This window comes from Henckelia pumila, chromosome 1 (assembly GCF_033568475.1).
Source record: "Henckelia pumila isolate YLH828 chromosome 1, ASM3356847v2, whole genome shotgun sequence".
Taxonomy (NCBI): Eukaryota; Viridiplantae; Streptophyta; class Magnoliopsida; order Lamiales; family Gesneriaceae; genus Henckelia; species Henckelia pumila.
The window spans coordinates 136,547,669-136,567,380 of NC_133120.1; the positions used below are offsets into that span (position 1 = coordinate 136,547,669).

The following is a 19,712-nucleotide window of genomic DNA, read 5'->3' on the forward strand; positions in this document are numbered from 1 at the left end:
AATAAGATGCAATAAAAACAAACTCAATTATTAACAATAAATAAAAACTCAATTATTAACCCATTAATCTATGTAGGGAGAGAGAGAAATTATTGTGCTTCCTCAAATGTCCTTATAATTTTCATGCAGTTCTCAAAATTACCCCTTGCATTTAACACTTCAATGAACAAAATTTGGGCAATTATGACAATACACAATAAAAAACTTTGCCCTTCATTCACCCTTTTATAGTAGATTTATAGTAGAAATAGATATACATATATAGATATAATCTAATTTGAATGAAATAAAAGAATTAAATTTATAGATATTAATAATTATGTTGAATATTAAATAATTTGTATTATTTGGTTGGTTTATCGAAAAACTAGAAAGACAATGGGGGTTGAGGAAATAAAAATAGTAATAAGCTTCACCAATGTGTCATTAAGAAATTTAATTTTAACTAGCATCTCGGAGCATGTGTTACGTGTTTGTATATTCGTGATTTGTTTTTAATTTAATTTCTCATAAAATTTTGTAATTAAGTTGTAAATAACAAGAGTTTAGTAAAAAAAAAATCCAAAAATATAATCAAAATGTTTTTATTTTTATTTTTTTAAAAACCAAGGACATTATTGGTTAATGTTTTATATGCTTTCAGTGATTTTAAATTAATTCCAAAATTTTCTTGCAACTGTTTGTTCGTATGTATTATTTGTTTGTCGGAGGGTGCAGTGAACACAATCTTATGTTACACATATTTCGAGGCCAAATTAAGAGCTGGCCAAAAAAGAGCAGCAAATTAATTATAGAAAAACTCCGATTTGTTTACAATTTTATTACATCCCGAATCAACAAGAGATCAGCAAAATCAGAGGCATACTCAAAAACAATAAACCAATATTCAAGAATCAAAATCCAGGTCCATTTCATCACCAAATCCCCCCTCACCACTTGAAACAGTGGGCAAAATGGCCGACTCGGTTTGCGCATCGACGATTTTCTTGAACCTACTGCTGCTCATTCCGAAAGAAGCTGCAAACTCTGGTCCTCTCATTGCATGGAGCATTGAGTTGGCTCCCACCAAGAACTGAGGCCTGTTGTTTCGCGACGAGGTGGTGAAGCCAAAGAACTCGAAGCGGCCCGTACGAGAGGAGATTTGGCAGAAGGGGAAGTAGCGTGGTATCCAGAAGACGTCGCCTTGGCTTACTTTAGAGTTCATGGCTAGGCTTCCATTGGGGAACACGATTTGGATAGTCCCTGATCCTTCTAATACGATTCCGAATTCAGTTGCTCTAGGATTGATGTGGGGTGCCATCATTGATCCCTGCATTTTTTTTTTTTAATAATATATGATAGTTATGAACATAACAAGAAAGAAGAATAACAATCATCATCAAAAGGACTTCCACCTTGGTTAGGCTGACAAGATAAACACCAGTATCTGAATTTGCAAGGGGTGAATAATCCGACTCATCCAAACTAGTACTCCATCCGTAATTGTTCTTAAAATCGGGTTTCCTTTCGTAGATGTTGCAGGAGCCCTGTTTTCTCCATTGCTCATCCTGCCTCTTGTCTGCCTTTCCAAACAACATCTCCTTGAAAGAGCACCATGTTGATCCTTCTTCTACGTCATCTGCTTCTTTGATTCCCACTATTTTCCGCATACGTGCCAGATTTTCGTGTCGCTTCATGTCCAAAAATTTAGACCAGGAATCATGAGAATTGTCTGATAAGTGAACAATTGGTCCATGATTTTGTCTGGTTAGCATTTCGCTCAATTCTGCTTCCGAAACCTGTCAAGTACGTACATAATAATATTTAACCGGCCGGCATTTCTTTGAAACTAATTTCCATTGAAAAATTATTTCTTACATTGAATGCTGCTGACAAGGTGGAGGGCTCAAATCCAGACAGCACGGATGTTGGATATGCGCCACCAGCTATGAAGAAAGACTGCCATAACATACATGGAAATCAAGAGTAGTTTACTATTTTCTTCTAATCTTAAATTAATTAAATTGAACATTGTGGATCAATTAAATGCATAACAATCTCATGCTTCACCCTGATTAAAGATGAAATGTTCAGCATACATTTATCATCCTTGAACATTAATACACAATTTATATATATATACTCTGCGCAGACCACCGACGAACTCCGTGGCTAGCTAATAATAATGATGGTAGTATATAATTTAGGAGAAATTGCATATATCACCCTTGTGAAATTCCGTGTTAGCTAATAACCCCAGTGAATATTTTTAAAGCTAATAACCCCCTGTGATTCTAGATTTGTAGCATACACACCCTTTTCAGCTAAAAAATAATGAAAATACCCCTACATAAAATAAATGATAAATTAAATAGTTCATAAAAGTCGAGGGCATTTTCGTTATTTTTTAGCCAGAAGGGGTGTGTATGCTACGAATCTAGAATCACAGAGGGTTATTAGCTTAAAAAAATTTTCACGGGGGTTATTAGCTAGCACGAAATTTCACAAGGGTGATATATGCAATTTCCCCTATAATTTATACCTGAATGTTATGCCAGTGCAAGCTCTCAGATGCATCAATGCTGCAGATCATATGAAGGCTGTGGCTATGTGCTGTATTAATGAAATAAAAGGCTGAACCAGCCTCTATTCTGTATATATCTCCCATTTTCAATGTCCTTTCCACTAGTTTGTCCTTGCACATGTGTCCAACTCTTGCTTCACCTGCACCATGCATCAACAAATATTAAACTACACTTACTACTCATGCATATATATATATATATATATATATATAAAAAAAATTAAAGATGAATTTAATTTGCATGTATGTACCTGAGCGAATGAAGATGATGAGTGAGGAGTCAAGGTACTGTGGTATGAAAAGGCTTCTGGGCTGCATGGTAATGAATCCAATATGCATAGGATTTGTGATAGATTTGCCTCTCACCACCCTCATTTCTCCGGCGTCGGTCTTCACCACGTGCTTCGAATCCTTCAACAATCACTCCCTCCTTCTCTCCACCACCCTTCATCCTCAACAGCCGCAGCCGGAGAACAGAAAACCGCCGCAGCTGCCACCACCACCACCACCAGAAAGAGTGCTTCCCGATCACTTATAATTTTCCCCATTATCGATCTAATTATTTTCTTTGGTAAGTTGATTGATTATGGAGCTACGGGGGGATGCTTATATATATATATGCACACAAGTAGAGTGAAGGGAAGGGGAGTTGATGAACAGCTGTGAATCGCTGATGAATTCTTGGGGTTTAAGGTTATGATTTGGGAGGTGAGAAATATCCGGTCTCACCTTGAGACAAGGTCATTTGGTATTTATATTCATGTTATTGTTGTTATTATTATTATTATTTCGGTCATTTAGGCTGACTCCAAATTTGTTTGGAATTAATTTTGCACTTTCTCGGGTTTTTGCCCGGTTGCACACTTTCTCTGGCTTTCTTAAGTCACAAAAAAATAATAATAACCAGTGTCTTTGTATAAGCAATATACCTGTGTATATCAAATTTTATCAAAAATATTTATTATACTTATTGAGAGATATAATAATGGAATGTAAATATTGTATTAGCAGCAAGAATCCTTAATTGTGGAGCATATAATTTCGGTTATGAAAGATCTTAGGAGGAATGATTTATTTGCTAATTCTTAGAAGATTTGCTCATTAAATTGTTGAGAAATGCTTGTATATATCATGCACGGTTCATTGTGAATAATACACATATATTTTCATCTTCATTACTTTGTTCTTCACATGGTATCAAAGCCATGACTAAGACTGATGGTGATGAAAATAAGAAAGAAAGTGTTGTGACAGAAAAGAACACATCGCAATATCATCTATCGGCTAATGACAATCCAGGAAATGTTATCACGCAAGTTCAGCTGAAAGGCGAGAACTATGAAGAATGGGCTCGAGCGATGCGGACAGCATTACGTGCCAAGAAAAAAATTTCATTCATTGATGGCTCAGTGAAGCAGCCGCCAGATGATTCTGCAGAACAGGAAGATTGGTGGACAGTGAACTCCATGTTGGTATCATGGATTCTAAACACCATCGAACCTACTTTGCGGTCGACTATAACTTATTTGGAGATCGCGAAAGAACTATGGGAAGACATCAAGGAACGATTCTCAGTGGGGAATGGACCACGCATTCAACAACTCAAATCTGAGTTGGCTTAATGTAAACAGCACGCCAAAGTGTTGTGAATTACTATGGAAAGATTAAGATGATATGGGAAGAATTGGGTAACTACGAACAGTACCCGACATGCCGCTGTGGAGGATGCAACTGTAACATTGGCGCAGAACTAGACAAGAGGCGTGATGAGGAGAGACTACACCAATTCTTAATGGGGTAAGATGACTCCGTCTATGGCACGACACGTTCCAACATATTGAGCAGTGAACCACTGCCAAATTTGAACCGAGCGTATGCCATGATTATTCAAGAAGAGCGAGTTCGCAACATAGCTCGTGGGAAGGAACAATGAGGTGAGCCTTTTCTGTTCAAGAAACATCGGGCTCAAAGGGACGGATGGAACCTCGAGGCAAAGGAGTGCCCTGCCCGATTTGCAAAAGAGATGGACATGCTGCGGAGTCATGTTTTCAATTGATCGGGTATCCTGACTGGTGGGGGGATCGCCCTCGAGACAGTGGACGTGGAACAGGACGTGGAACAGGAGGAAACAGACCACCTGCCTCATCCGGAGGAAGAGGACGCAGTGGGCAGATTCGTGCCAATGCGGCACAGGTGACTGCACCAGGGAGCACATCTCAAGTGCAGTTCAATGAAACCGATCAAAGTGGATTTAGCGGATTAAGTGGCGAACAATGGAACCTGTTGATCAATATGTTGAACACTCAGAAAGAAGGAAATCCGGGGAGATCGAATGGTAAGAAAAAAATAGTGGAATGGATAATTGATACCGGGGCTTCCCACCATATGACTGGAAGTTTTGATACATTAACTAATGTGAAGGAGGTTCTGCCTTGTTCTGTCGGGATGCCAGATGGAAAGAAAGTTTTAGCCACAAGAGAAGGAAATGTCATTTTGCACGAGATGTTGGAACTGAAAAATGTGTTATATGTTCCTAATTTGATGTGTAACTTGATCTGAGTGTCCCAATTGATCAAGGAGTCAAATTGCATTGTTCAGTTCACTAATGAATTTTGTGTTATGCAGGACCGCACTTCGAGGATGCTAATTGGGGCGGGTAATATGCGAGAGGGGCTCTACTATTTTCGGGTTGTGGCATCAAGTTTGGCTTTGAAGACAACTAAGAAAGATGATATGGATATTTGTCATCGAAGGTTGGGACATCCTTCTGACAAAATAATTCGATTGTTGCCAATAGTTGATAGAGATAGTGACAGTAGGATTACTGCTTGTGAAATTTGTTTTCGAGCAAAACAGTGTCGAGACGAGTTTGCGTCCAGTGACAATAAAGCTTTGAGTATTTTTGATAAAATTCATTGTGACTTATGGGGACCTTATAGAACTCCAACACTTTGTGGTGCATATTATTTTTTGACAATTGTTGATGACTCCTCTAGGGGTGTATGGACTTATTTACTTAAAGATAAAAGAGAAGTGGGGCGCACTCTTCTAAATTTCTTTGCCATGATTCGGATACAGTTTGGAAAATTAGTGAAAATGGTGCGTAGTGATAACGGAACTGAATTTACGTGTTTGCATGATTATTTTGGGACAAATGGGATAATACATCAGACCTCATGTGCTGGAACTCCACAACAAAATGGGAGGGTCGAACGAAAACACCGTCACATACTCAATGTGGCATGCGCACTGCGTTTTAGTCCAATTTACCTCTTGCGTTTTGGGGGGAGTGTGTGTTGACAGCTGCATACTTGATTAATCGGACACCATCTGTTTTGTTGCAAGGGAAAACACCTTATGAAATATTGTTTGGACAAAGCCCTTCGTATAAAAATATTCGAGTTTTTGGATTTTTGGCTTACGCACATAATCAAAAACATGGAAGAGATAAGTTTGCTAGCCGGAGCAGAAAATGTGTTTTCATTGGATATCCTTTCGGGAAGAAAGGTTGGTGTTTGTATGACTTGGAGGCCAGAAATTTTTTTGTCTCTCGGGATGTCGTTTTTGTGGAGTATACGATTCCTTATATGGAAAAATCTGGGGAAGCATGAGGTACGTTGGAAGCCACCGCTCTTGATGAATTTGTCGACGAGGAAGAAGCAATCGGTGCTAGCGAGAATGGAAATTCTCCGCAAGATCTCGAAACAGGTCCGTCCGAGGTGTTGGAATCGAAAGAATCTGAGGTCTCTTTGGGACGTGGTCATCGAGACAGACAACAGTCCTCTAGATTACGTGACTATATCCTACACACAGTGAAATACTTGAGCCCCTCTGCGAATTCCTCGGTTAACTCACCTGCCCATACGCACTCCTCAGGTAGCCCCTATCCCATAACACATTATGTGAACTGTGATAAATTTTCCTTGCCACACCGTGCTTTCTTGGCAGCTATTACTGCAGGTGTTGAGCCGAATTCTTTCGCTGAGGCTATCAAGGATGAGAATTGGCGGATAGCAATGAATAAAGAGATGGTGGCACTGAACGACAACGATACATGGAATGTGGTTCCTTTGCCACCCGAAAAGCGAGCCATACTATGCAAATGGGTGTACAAAATAAAATATAATGCTGATGGAACAATAGAGCGCTACAAAGCTCGATTGGTTATTCTTGGAAATCAGCAGGTTGAAGGGATTGACTATAATGAGACCTTTGCACCGGTAGCCAAGATGGTCACGGTACGTACTTTCCTTGCCGTGGCAGCAGCTAAAAACTGGGAACTTCATCAGATGGATGTGCACAATGCATTTTTGCATGGCGATTTGAAAGAAGATGTTTATATGCACATTCCTCCTGGGTTTGATTCGAAAAAACCAGGAATGGTGTGTCATTTGAAAAAAAATCTTTGTACGGTTTAAAACAAGCACCTCGTTGCTGGTTTGCGAAGTTGGCTACTGCCCTACAAAGTTATGGCTTCAAACAATCATACTCGGACTATTCTCTCTTTGTCCTGCACCGTGACAAGAAACAAGTCAACGTTCTTGTGTACGTGGATGATATTCTTGTGTCGGGCAATGATCATGCCACCATCCAGAGTTTCAAGAAATATTTGAGCAGTTGTTTTCATATGAAAGATTTGGGTAGTTTGAAGTATTTTCTTGGAATTGAAGTGGCTCGAAGTCCTAAGGGTCTCTTCTTATGTCAACGCAAATATGCATTGGATATCATTTCCGAGGCAGGTCTACTTGGAGCTAAGCCCGCATCTCTTCCACTTGAGACAAATCATAATCTGGCCTTGGCAAATGGCAAATTTCTGTCTCATCCTGAGAGTTATAGGCGTTTGGTGGGACGACTGATTTACCTCTCCGTTACGCGTCCTGATCTATCTTATTGCTTGCATACACTGGCTCAATTCATGCAACAACCGCGAGTAGAACATTGGGAAGGTGCTTTGCGTGTGGTGCGTTACTTAAAAGGGAATCCTGGGCAAGGAATTCTACTGCGATCGGATTGTAATTTGCGGCTTTCGGGATGGTGTGACTCTGATTGGGCGAGCTGCCCCTTGACTCGACGATCTCTGACCGGTTGGTTTATCTTACTAGGGACTTCACCCATCTCTTGGAAGACTAAGAAACAACACATGGTGTCTCGCTCCTCTGCTGAGGCGGAATATCGATCTATGGCAGCCACTACTTCCGAATTAAAATGGCTGAAAGGGTTGTTATTGGCACTCGGTGTCAATCAGGAGCATCCAATGCCACTGTATTGTGATAGTCAAGCAGCACTGCATATTGCTGCCAATCCAGTGTTCTATGAGCGGACCAAACATATTGAGATTGATTGTCACTTTTTTCGTGATGAGATTCGTAATCATACCATCCGTCCAGTCTCTGTTCGGACATCTGATCAGTTAGCTGACACATTTACAAAGGCGTTGGGAAAACAACAATTTGAGTACTTACTTCGCAAGTTGGGCATCTGGAATCTACATGCTCCAACTTGAGAGAGGGGGGGGGGGGGGGGGGGGGGGGAGGGTATTGAGAGATATAATAATGAAATGTAAATATTGTATTAGCAGCAAAAATCCTTAATTGTGGAGCATATAATTTCGGTTAGGAAAGATCTTAGGAGGAATGATTTATTTGCTAATTCTTAGAAGATTTGCTCCATAAATTGTTGAGAAATGCTTGTATATATCATGCACTGTTCATTGTGAATAATACACATATATTTTCATCTTCATTACTTTGTTCTTCACAATACTGATTTTTGGCTTTCTTAAATAGTAATAAATTAAAACAATCTCGTGTTCTAACACCTAAACAATTCTGATCATCTGGTTTCATTACGATATTTTAAATTTGAAAATTTTATGTGTAAAATAAACTAAAAAACCAAAACGAAGAATCTTATAAATTTAGTTCATTTAATGAAGGAAAATCTAACTCTAATATATCGTAATAAATCGAATAAACACAATTCAATATAGCATCGTTAACGTAGTTGATTTACTACCTTTTCTTCCAAAAAAAATAGCAATTCGATGGTCCGACTTGCACAATCTAAATGCTTAAACTTGTGAAATGATTTTGCTTGCAATATTAATTGGAAATGAATGTCTCTCTCGGCCACTCTCTTTAGAGTTATAGAAGTTTATTCTAATTATATATCCAAACAAATGGAAGTTAAATCATAGGCAAGAAATTAAACTACTCCCTCCAATAATTCAAATGTAAAATTTGAATATATAATGGGTCGGATCGGGTCAGCCTTCATAGGCTACCCATTTATATTTCTTACATTTAGAAATATGAAATAAGAATATATAGGTAATGACATAAAAACTACAAATATCTCAAAACAAATTGAATAAAATATGATTAGATTTAGAATCTTTTTGTAGTACAATCCAAATGCTTCACTTATTTTGTTAGTATATTTATTTTATCAATCACACATGCAAAATGGTCTCGGGCCTCTCTAACTATCCTATTTGTTCATTTATATATTGTGATATCCTAATTTGTAGAAGTTGGGGAGGTTATTACATGTGTACAAACCACTCCTTCATAGAAATTCAAAAATCAAATATTTAAATTATTTGGTTCTAATCGGGTTTGATAATTCTTCATGTATGGACGACCCATGAACCCATTTTATGTATTTCTTACGCTTAATTATTTTGGAAATATCTATAGTTTTTTTTTACTGATAGTTAGTTTCCTCCTAGAGCAAAAAAAATTATTCACCAAAAACAATAGTTCTGTTTTACGCATAATAAGTGGAAATTATTTCTCCTTCTTTGCTTTGCCCCTCGTAATTAAGTTTTCCCGTTGCAATCACATTCCCATTCATCATTCGCAATAGTGTACTTGCATACACCCGTTATGTGTGATTGAAAATTGATTTTTTTATTAAACTTAATTTCAATATAGAAATCTAATGAATTTTATGGTAGCAAAAATAAAGGTTTTTTGGTTTAATAATATGAACTGGAGAAAGCAGTTAAAACTGTTGGATCAATTAAGGTTTTGGTGTAAACAATTATAAAAAAAACAAGCGAAATTGAATCAATTCAATCAAGCTAGGTAACTATGTCCTTAAGCTAAAATACATGATCCAAACTAGACAATGACTTAGACCTCGACTAGATATCAGAACTGATATCAACCGAACAAAAGGACTATCCACAAGATAAACTGAATATGTTACCTAAACTGGATTTGTGAACTAGATTGAGTATTGAACTCGACTGAAATCCTTAAAGCACAAATAATTCAAGTCATTAGTTAGTATCCAACCAACATTCTCAAAGATATCAGTTTACTTCGTAGTTCCAGCTGGCTTTGGATAAAATCTTCCATACCCAACTGATTCAGCAAAGACTCAAGAACACTAACTTATGCTTTCAGAGAATAATGACATGGACAAATGAAAAAACCAACTATTACTATAATTGGAAACTGTAGTAACCCGTACCCCATTTTAAGTCATTAAAATATTAAACATGATTAAGAGATCATCAATTTAATTAACCAAACATTTAATCGGATTAGAGTTCATATGCAGAGGGTGCGATCGGATCTTCCGAATCAGTTAGGCCATATAGAGTTGAGGTGTCAAGAGTGTAAGGAAACGTGGAGATCGGAATCTCAAAAGTGAGGATTGGAGCTTCCAAAGAGGATCGGAGCTTCCGAATTGCAAATCGGAGATTCCGATCAGTAGCAATCTGAGACGTGGAAAGCATGCTCAGTTCGGACCTTCCGAACAAGGATTCAAACCTTCCAAACTCCGCATATAAATAGGTCATCCTAGGATCACTTTGAACTTGCCAAGTCACATGTTTTACTTTTTTTTATTTCACTCTATATTGTTAGTTTTAGTAATTTCTATCGAGGTCGTGCATTTGCGTGGTGCTTCCGGGATATCAACGAATTCGTGCCCATGAGTTGGAGTCTTCGACATCAAAGAGCTGACGCCAGACACAGGTATAGTCCGAGATCTCTTTTAGATAATGAGATTATCTAATAGCTTATTTATGGCTTTTAGATCATTAATAGTGATACGTTAATCACTTGACTGTAGGCTCGGACCCTAGACCCTGATAGTACTCGACCTGTTGATTAGAAGTACGTAAGTACCGACTGGGATTTTCAGCGAGTATGCATGCTCATATGTTGCATATTATGTGTCATGATACATGTTTGACTACTTTATATATATATGGCGCATGTGCATATTTAGGTTGAGTCGTATCTCCTTCAAAATAACCTTTTGAGTAGCGTGGCTCAGCCTTATACCCTTGTATATTGTCTGACACCGGGAGCTACCATGAAGATGGAGACCGATACTATGGTGATCTAGATGAGTGTGTGAGATACCCTGTGGTCGGATTACCATATGGTGTTACGCAATCTTTGGCGCCTAATTTGAGTAGGACTTAACAGTTGATCAGTCACTCAGTCACATCATTTTGCATGTATCATATCGGTTCGTATACTCAGAATTAGTCCTTGGTTTTATCTTGGACGTCTCATTGGAAGGGGCAGGTCTCAAGTTGAATGAGGTAGGAGGATCGAGAAAGGATTAAGTGCATGGTCAGTGATCGCTTGGATCTTTTTACTATTTTGTTGGATTCAGTTTCAGTACTTTCGATATGGTTGTATAACTTTTTTACTTTGGATTTTAGTGCCGGTTGTATTCCGTCGATTTGCGTTATATAATCGGTTTAAGTTTCTGTTGCTCTATTGCTTTCTTATTTTTATTTAAATGCATGCCTAAGAAATTGAAGTTAGTAGGTGATCTCGGCAGGGTCAGTAAATTTATGGTATCAGATCACGCATGACATTTTTGGAATTAGTATGGCTTTTTGGGTCTGATGTGCGTTATCTTTTCATATGTATGGTAGATGATGAGAGTCATGGTAGTGTTAGTAATTGGGGAGACGAGTATTCCCATAGATGTCCCCGTAGACACCGCCCTCATTTGAGGGTCTCCGTCGTTTTGAGATGCACAGTTGTAGCGACTCGTTCTCGAATCACCTATTTAACGTAGCTAATAACATGCAATTAACTTAAGATAAAAATAAGCAGAAATACTAGTGGAATTTAAAAACCAAGATAAAATTATAACCGACAGAATACAACCAATACAAAAAACCCAAGTGATAAAATTATACAACCATATCAAATAGTATGAAATACCCTAAACTAAACTAGAAATAAACACCGATCCTCATAGATAGCTGCAACCTCAGCCTCAGCGACCGCTCCCATTGGATCGTCCAACCTAAGTCCTGCCCCATGGAATGGTGTGTCCAAGACAAAACCGAGGATGTGAGTGATAACAGCGCTCAATGCAGAAATATGAGTATGCACATGCTATGAGTACGTGAATGAAAATTTACAGGTTATTGAAAAGGCTATCTCGATCAAACTTTGTTCAACAAGGTATAGGCTCAACATGATCATGCATGCAACATAATAACTATGACATAATATATGCACGTTAAACATGATAGATAAACATGCAACACATAGAACATGAATACTCAACCAGGATATCTCGGATAGTATGTCTGTACCTCTAATCAAGAAATCTAGCAACTCTGGATTACAAGTCCAAGCCAATAATCAAATAACTACCATATCACTTATTGTTTACTAAAAGAATTAACTAGACTAATAACGAATCCCAAAATATAAAGAGTCTAGAATTATACATGCGTCCGTCGTCATTGCTTTGAACTTGAATGTCTCGCCTCTTGGACACAACTCGACCGCTACAACGGAATTGCCCAACTAGTGAGCAACCATCGAACCGTCGACTCAAACGCCCAAGAATGCACTAAATACTAGAGAGGAAAGTTGAAAATGAGCACAGAAATCGGATCTCGGATGGCCTATCTAAAGGCGTCGATCGGAAACTCTGATCCCTACATGCATGCCATGTTCCAAACAGGCCACTTCGGAAGCTTCGATCTCCACTTTGGACCTTCCAATCCTATGCATGCATCGACATTTCTAAAGCCTCTTGACACCTAAGTGGCTACCTGAATTCGGACCTTCCAAACTCCCACGTGTTTGTGTATAGTTGACACCATAAAATCTGCATGGCCTAACATAGATCGGACGTTCCGATCTTAGGTTGGATTATCCGAACCCTACCTTTTCTTCCGATCTTGATTCTGATCAATTCGGTGCTTCCGAACTACCTTCGGATCTTTCGATCTTCTCGGTGGGTCCGAAGCGTGGAATTTAATTTTGAACTTGATTAAGCCATATATTTGTAATAATTAATAACCCTAATTTTTTTTATCATTTAATCAACTTAAAATGATAATCGGATTACTATACTCTCCCTCACTTAAGAGATTTCATCCTCGAAATCGGGAGTAGGGTAAAAAAAAAATCAAAATATCATTGAAAACATGGTTTATTACAACTCACTAGTTTTACAAATACAACTGAACAACTTAAAGGAAAAATACAATCATAAAAATCAGGATACTATAAATGTGTGCGACTCTCTATCTCCAAAGTTTCCTCCTGAGTGTCTTGGCACTGACACTGAACCATGAATAAAAGAATGCACTTGTTCCGAAGAACCTTGTCTTTCTTGCCAATGACTCTGAGAGATCTCTTCATGTATGACAAGTCTGATTTTAATTGCACCTCTGTTGGATGCAATATATGCGAATTGTCTACCACATACTGTCAAAGTAGGGATACATGGGAAAAAAAACATCGTGAATGTTGGAGAGATATAGTGGTAACGCCAAACGGTTGGCAAAATATCCGACCTTCTCTAGAATCTGAAATGGGGTAATGAATCTCGACGCTAACTTACCCTTCAGAACAAACCTCATCACCTATAAAAAAAAGGCGAAACCCGCAAGAACATTTGCTCTCATGGATCAAAACAGAGGTTTGTTCTTGGTGTTGGCATAATTGTTCTATCTGTCTTGTGCAGATCTGACTCTTTTTAATCAGTTCAACTTTTTCAGCAATCTGTTGGACCAAATCTGGTCCGTCAACCCCTTGTTCGTCAGCTTAATCCCAGAATAAAGGTTTATGACAACGACGACCATAAAGAGCCTCAAATAGTGTCATGCCAATACTGCTATGGTAGCTATTATTATAAGCAAACCTATCATTGGCAAATTCTCTTGCTAGCATAACCCAAAATCCATCACTGAAGCTCTCAGCATATCCTCTATTGTCTAAATAGTCCTCTCTGACTGACCGTAGGTCTCTAGGTGATATATGTTCCAGATCACGTATTAAGCAGAGAATTATGCATGTAATTAAACTTAAACAGAAATACAATTAGAGATAACTGCGTAAATTTAATTAATTACTAACTCGGAAAAATTCAACCGGTAACAAGAACCAAAATCAATAATTATACAACCTAAATGGAAGAGTAAAACAAAATCCCACCTAAACTAAACTTTTGGTAACCCTTGCATCTTATCCTTGGTCACCTACTACGCACATGTCCAACTTCTGGGATACCTGCAACTGCCACGTCGAATGGGGTGTCCACAAAAAATCGAGGGTGTGAGCGATAATAACACTCAGCATGACTAATATGAGTATACACGTGCTATGAGTGTGTGAATGCAAATGTACAGGGTACTGAAAACCTATCACGGTCAAAATCTGCTCAATCTAGGAAGACGTCGTGGTATGTAGCAGGTTGGGTCGTCGCATCAGAAGATGGCTCACATACCCAAAAGAAACTGTGGATATAGGTGACCTAATCTCGTACTAGTGGGTCCAACCATTCACTAAGAAAATAGGTTTTGAGCGACCCCACTACAGGCTATAACAAAGGTGCATGCTTAACATGAATAAAATTTTTCAGATAAACATGTAACACATATGTTGGAATATGCATAGTTTCGGTGGTGACAAAACAACTTAGGCCAAATATCGAGGTAAACTGTTTTTGTCCAAGAGCCGAATCGAAGACGTAAACTGGACAAGAATCAGAGCCGAACTGAAGAGCTACCTAAATTGAGTTGACTTTGAATAGAGTCAAACTGAAGTCATAAATCAGTCAAGACAACAAAAATGAGTTTATCTAAGTAAACTGCATTCAGTTTAGGGAGCTAAACTGAATCATCCTTCCACAAGCCAAACTGTTTTCATAAGCCAAACTGTTCTAGTGAGCCAAACTGAATTACCAAGACTTAACAGTTGAAAGACTGAACTATCCGAGACTACATGACCAAGACTAAATTCTCGATATCAGTCTACCTCTTATGGATAGAGTTTCCCGTACAAAAGCTGACGCCGCAAAGTTGCAGAGGGACAGTGTACCTTTCCTAACGGTATAGTACTGTTGCAGTACGGATCCAATTGAATTACAGGCCGTTACAATCCTTTCCAATATAAAGGAGAAGAAGATCAATAATAGAAGGTGTGTGAGAGATGCAAAATAACAGGCAAGATACGTTCGATACAAGTGAGACACACACCAAGCTTATATCGAGCGACCAAAGTTCTATCTATATGTTCTTCAAAATGTCACATCCTATAAAATAAACCGAGGAACATGTAATGTAGACACAATATATGAAATACAAACAAAATGCCTAACTAAAACATCTAAATGCATGCAAAACCATGATAAAATGAAAGTAAAATATACAACACAAACACAACTATCAATACACCTTACGGCTAAGCGCGTCTGTTGTTGGATTTGCAGAACTTGGATGGTACTTGATCTCGCAATCATAATCTTTGTGAAAATCCATCCAACACAACTCATCCTGATTGAACAAGTACTTCAAACTCTTGTGGTCAGATTAGATCTCAAAGCGCTCACCATACAAGTAATGTCTCCAGATCTTGAGTGCAAAAACAATCACTACAAGCTCTAAATCATGCACTGGGTAATTATCCTCATGGGATTTCAGCTGTCTGGAAGCATAGGCAATCACATGTCCATTTTGTGTCAGCACACAATGAAACCTTGAAGAGATGCATTTGTGTAAACCACATATCTCCCAGAAGCAGATGGCAAAGCAAGCACAGACGTGGTAGACATCTCCTCAAATCAATGAATCTCTGCTCACAATCAGTCGACCAGAAAAAAATAACATTTTTTCTCGTCAACTGCATCAATGGTCTAGAAATTTGGGAGAAATTCTCGATGAACCGTCGATAGTACCTTACTATTTTAATTAAATATCTAAAGTTTTGTTTAGTATGTATTCCAGGTCGAAACCCTACAAAATATATTTTTTATTTTAAAAAAATCAATCACATTTTACTTCTTTGTTCTATAAACTCAGACACATTGACCCCTCTGCATTTGGTTTTATGTCTAATTTTTAAAATACGGGATCTAAAATGTTACTAATTTTAGATATGATATTTTTGTTGTTTTAATTTTTATTTTTTTTATTTCCCAAAAGATGTTCATGCCATTAGTCTTATTTCCATTTCCCAAGATTTAAAGTTTCCATTGAAATTATAAGTAAAAGAAACTTGAAGGTCTTTTAGCTTCAAACACACCCACTAAACTGATCATATTATATTATTTAACTATTGTAACCGGAAATAGAAAATGTCCTCCATGGAATAATGGCAGCTTGCCCATTTAATTTTTAAAAAAAAATTTCTTAAGATATAGATAGTAAATTTATCCTTAAGATATAGTTAAATATAAAAATAATAATAATAAAATCAAATATTATGTTATATTAATAATATAATATAGACGACGAGGGTGCAAGCAATGAGTCGACAAAAACTTGTTTATTCTATTAATTAATTTTTGTGAAATATTGTTATAAAGAACTAAGAATTTTGTGATGAAATTAATTTGATGGTTGAACTTTAATTTGTAATTATGCCAAAATATGTGTGGGTTTTTTCAAAAAAAATATATGTGTGGGTGATATTGGAATTCAAATATTAATTTATAATGAAGCTCAAACGCTATATTTGTTATGTTGCCTTCCTACCATGTCATTATTTTTTAAAATTAAAAATTTTGTTTCGCCCACATGGAAACTTATTAATCCTCTCTCCAATCTCCGATCCCTCCCTCTCTCGATTCAGATTTAGCTCCTAGACTTCTAGGTCTTCGCCATCGCCGCCCGCCGGTCTGCCGTCTTACACTGCTCTTTCCTCTTCCAGGTAATTTATTAGACACATATTTGCTTTCCTCTTCCATTGATATGAATTCGTTCTTTAATAAATTCATCAAACTTTATCTATTTCCACCACTAGAAAGCTGCGGAGGCTGCCTAAGTGACGTCAAGAAGCCGCTCTCCAACAAGCGCAAGTCCTAGCCAAAGGAGCACAGGTTGTAATATTTTTTTCAAATTATTAAGAATCTAGGCATATTAAACAAAGTTTCATTGAAAGGGTTATTCTTGTATGAATTTATTCTAACCTGTAATCCACTCGTCATATTTTACTCCAAATTTGTACCATTTGCACAATTACTTAATCTGATTATACACATTTAAAACTATTATTACTAATTACCAAACCTAATGTTAACTAACACGTACGGTCTGCTCCATCACCTACTTTACTCTTCTGTGTAGCAATATACAATTACTAGTTCTTCAATACTTGTGCTTAATCCGATTTCAGATGCAATAACTTTGTTCTTTTTTAATTTTCTATTTCTACTTGTGGGACTCTGTTGTGAGTTGGGACTTAGAAGAAAATGGAGGAAAGAAGGGTTCTTGTTTGCCATTTTCATACAACTTTTTTTTTAAAAAAAACTGTATAGTTTGTGTAAATTGATGTGTATTGGTTATTTTTTAAAAGTTGTATAGTTTATGTAAATTGATGTGTATTGGTGATTAGATTTGAAAGAAGTGGATGCTAGGGCTTGAATAGGTGTAGGTTTGAATGGGATTTCATTGAAAATCTGCAATCTTTATAATTCTTTTGAACATATATTCCAAGTTTGAATTGGATCTTTGCGTATTCAACTTCCTTATTTTGTTGAAAGAACAAACATTGTATTGCCTACTCTACTTGAAAGAACAAAGGCTTCCTCCACTAATTCTAATTTTTTAATGGTGATTCCTTTCATTTTAAGTTGTAATGGATTCCAATTCTGATATTTCCATGCAGATACAACTTTCCATACAAGAGATAGACGGAGAAAGAACTTCCTTTACAATACCAGATACAACTTTCCATGCATACATGGAGAAAAAATCTACAGCCACTTCCTTTACATTTGGTGCAAATAGAAGTTTATATGCATCTTTAAGTTCAATGTCGAGTTCAAACACAACGAAAAAACTTTCGCAGACAGGAAAAGCAACTTAGTTTAAAGAGATAGAAGCATAAATTGGAAGAGCTACAACAACAATTGGATGATCTACAAATTAGTGACTAACACTGAATCTTAGAGTTAATTATTAATGCTTCAAGTTATGTACATAACTTGTTTCTTTCATTTTGAATTCTTTTGGGGTTATCATTTTGAAAACGGAAACAATAGAATTATGAAATTTATGGTCTCATGTTTAATTCATGGTTTCATGGAATACCTTTGAGTTTTATTCTTAAAATAATCAATAATAATTTTTTACACCAATTTTATTTTAAATAATATTATACTATTGATAGGCCCAAAATATCAAATTTTAAGTTTCATTCAACTGTCTTAGGAGTTGTTGGGATACTTTCAATATCATTGTTTGTTAAAGATGATAAAACTCGAACAACTGGTTGGCATCTTGGACATGACGTCCGAGTCCGATGTAGAACAAATACTCATTTCTTCCCATAAAAACACAAATTCGAGCTAGCAACTGTTCTATAAATTGTTTTGCAGGTGCACCTCAGGGATGCAATTTTTAAAATTATTTTTATGATAACTTTTTCATTTTTTTCAGCGTACTCTTGCCCCTCACTGGATCTCCTAAACACATCCATCCATAGTATATTTTTTGTTAATTCAAAAACACAATATAAGAACTACAAAAGGATTAATATACCTACGCAAATAACAAATATTGTGTGTTTCGATGGATGTCTATTTTAGTGCTTCACAAAAGGAATGAGAGCTATATGGTATCCATCATAAATAGATAAATTAATAAATCAACCGAACTAAACAACGATATGATTATTTTTCAAACACGCTCAGATCTGCGAACATTAGACATGTATCTGCACCATCCGTACCATATTGTGAGCTAGACCCACCCACTAACAGAACTATCAACCTTGAACTTCGTAGACAAGCAGCTTCCAAATAATCAGAACTTAATCCAATAAGATTCTATAATTAATAAAATGAAACATATATAGTACCAGCTATTGATTCAAAATATTCTTTTTCTATGTTGTCATCATTGTTATGACGATTATCAGCAGATGATCTGGTACACAAAACATCGTCATATTTACAAAATTTAATGTAATGAAATTAATTATCTTGTAAAAATAATACATGTTCATTAAAATTAATTGATTTATAAAAATAACACAAAAAATAATTGACACATACCCTTCATGCAAATTTGGACAGTTGCGTTTGTCATGCGACATGCCTCGATGCCAACATCCATGACATACTGTAGCGACCCTTACCAAGATCACCTACTAAACAGAACTTAGGCATGCAATTAACTTAATAAAACAGTAATCAGAATTAAACTGAGGAAACCATAAACAATATACAATCCCAAAAAAAAAAATCTGTAAACACCCAAATATTTATACAACCAAATCGAGCAGCTGTATCAACCCAATACAAAAGAATAAACCTAGACGAAGCTCCAGCTGGCCAACCACTTACTAGCCCCTCTTGGATCCACCCGCCTCGTCCAATCGCAAACCTGCCCCATGGAATAGGGTGTCCAAAAACACAGAGTACGAGACGTGAGCATAAAACGCTCAGCACAAGAGTATGAGTATACATGAATGCAAGTGAACCGCCTACTGACTAGAGGTCAAGAATCAGATAACAAAGACAGACCGGACCCTGGTATGTAGCACACTGTGCCGTCGCTTCAGGAGGTGGCTCACATACCGAAGTACTAGTGGATACGCCGGACCCAAATCGATGGAAGTCCATCCACTAACAGGATAGAGTAGAACCCTACTAACAGACATTTCAAAGGAGATAGTACAACATGCAAATGTATGCAGCA

The 19,712-nt window shown here is 37.1% G+C and overlaps 1 protein-coding gene and 1 long non-coding RNA gene across 2 annotated transcripts; one reads left to right on the forward strand and one right to left on the reverse strand.

Moving 5' to 3' along the window:
- Positions 1 to 886: 886 nt before the first annotated feature.
- Positions 887 to 2,977, reverse strand: LOC140874061 (vicilin-like seed storage protein At2g28490; the record flags this gene model as incomplete). Its single annotated transcript, XM_073277338.1, has 5 exons — positions 887 to 1,309; positions 1,395 to 1,778; positions 1,858 to 1,938; positions 2,522 to 2,703; positions 2,815 to 2,977. Coding segments are annotated over 5 exons (1,233 nt in total), but the record flags the coding sequence as incomplete, so codon positions are not given.
- A 13,604-nt stretch (positions 2,978 to 16,581) lies between these two features.
- LOC140876224 (uncharacterized) lies at positions 16,582 to 18,134 on the forward strand. Its single transcript, XR_012148714.1, has 3 exons — positions 16,582 to 16,719; positions 16,813 to 16,888; positions 17,677 to 18,134. It is a non-coding gene; the product is annotated as an uncharacterized lncRNA (long non-coding RNA).
- Positions 18,135 to 19,712: the final 1,578 nt, after the last annotated feature.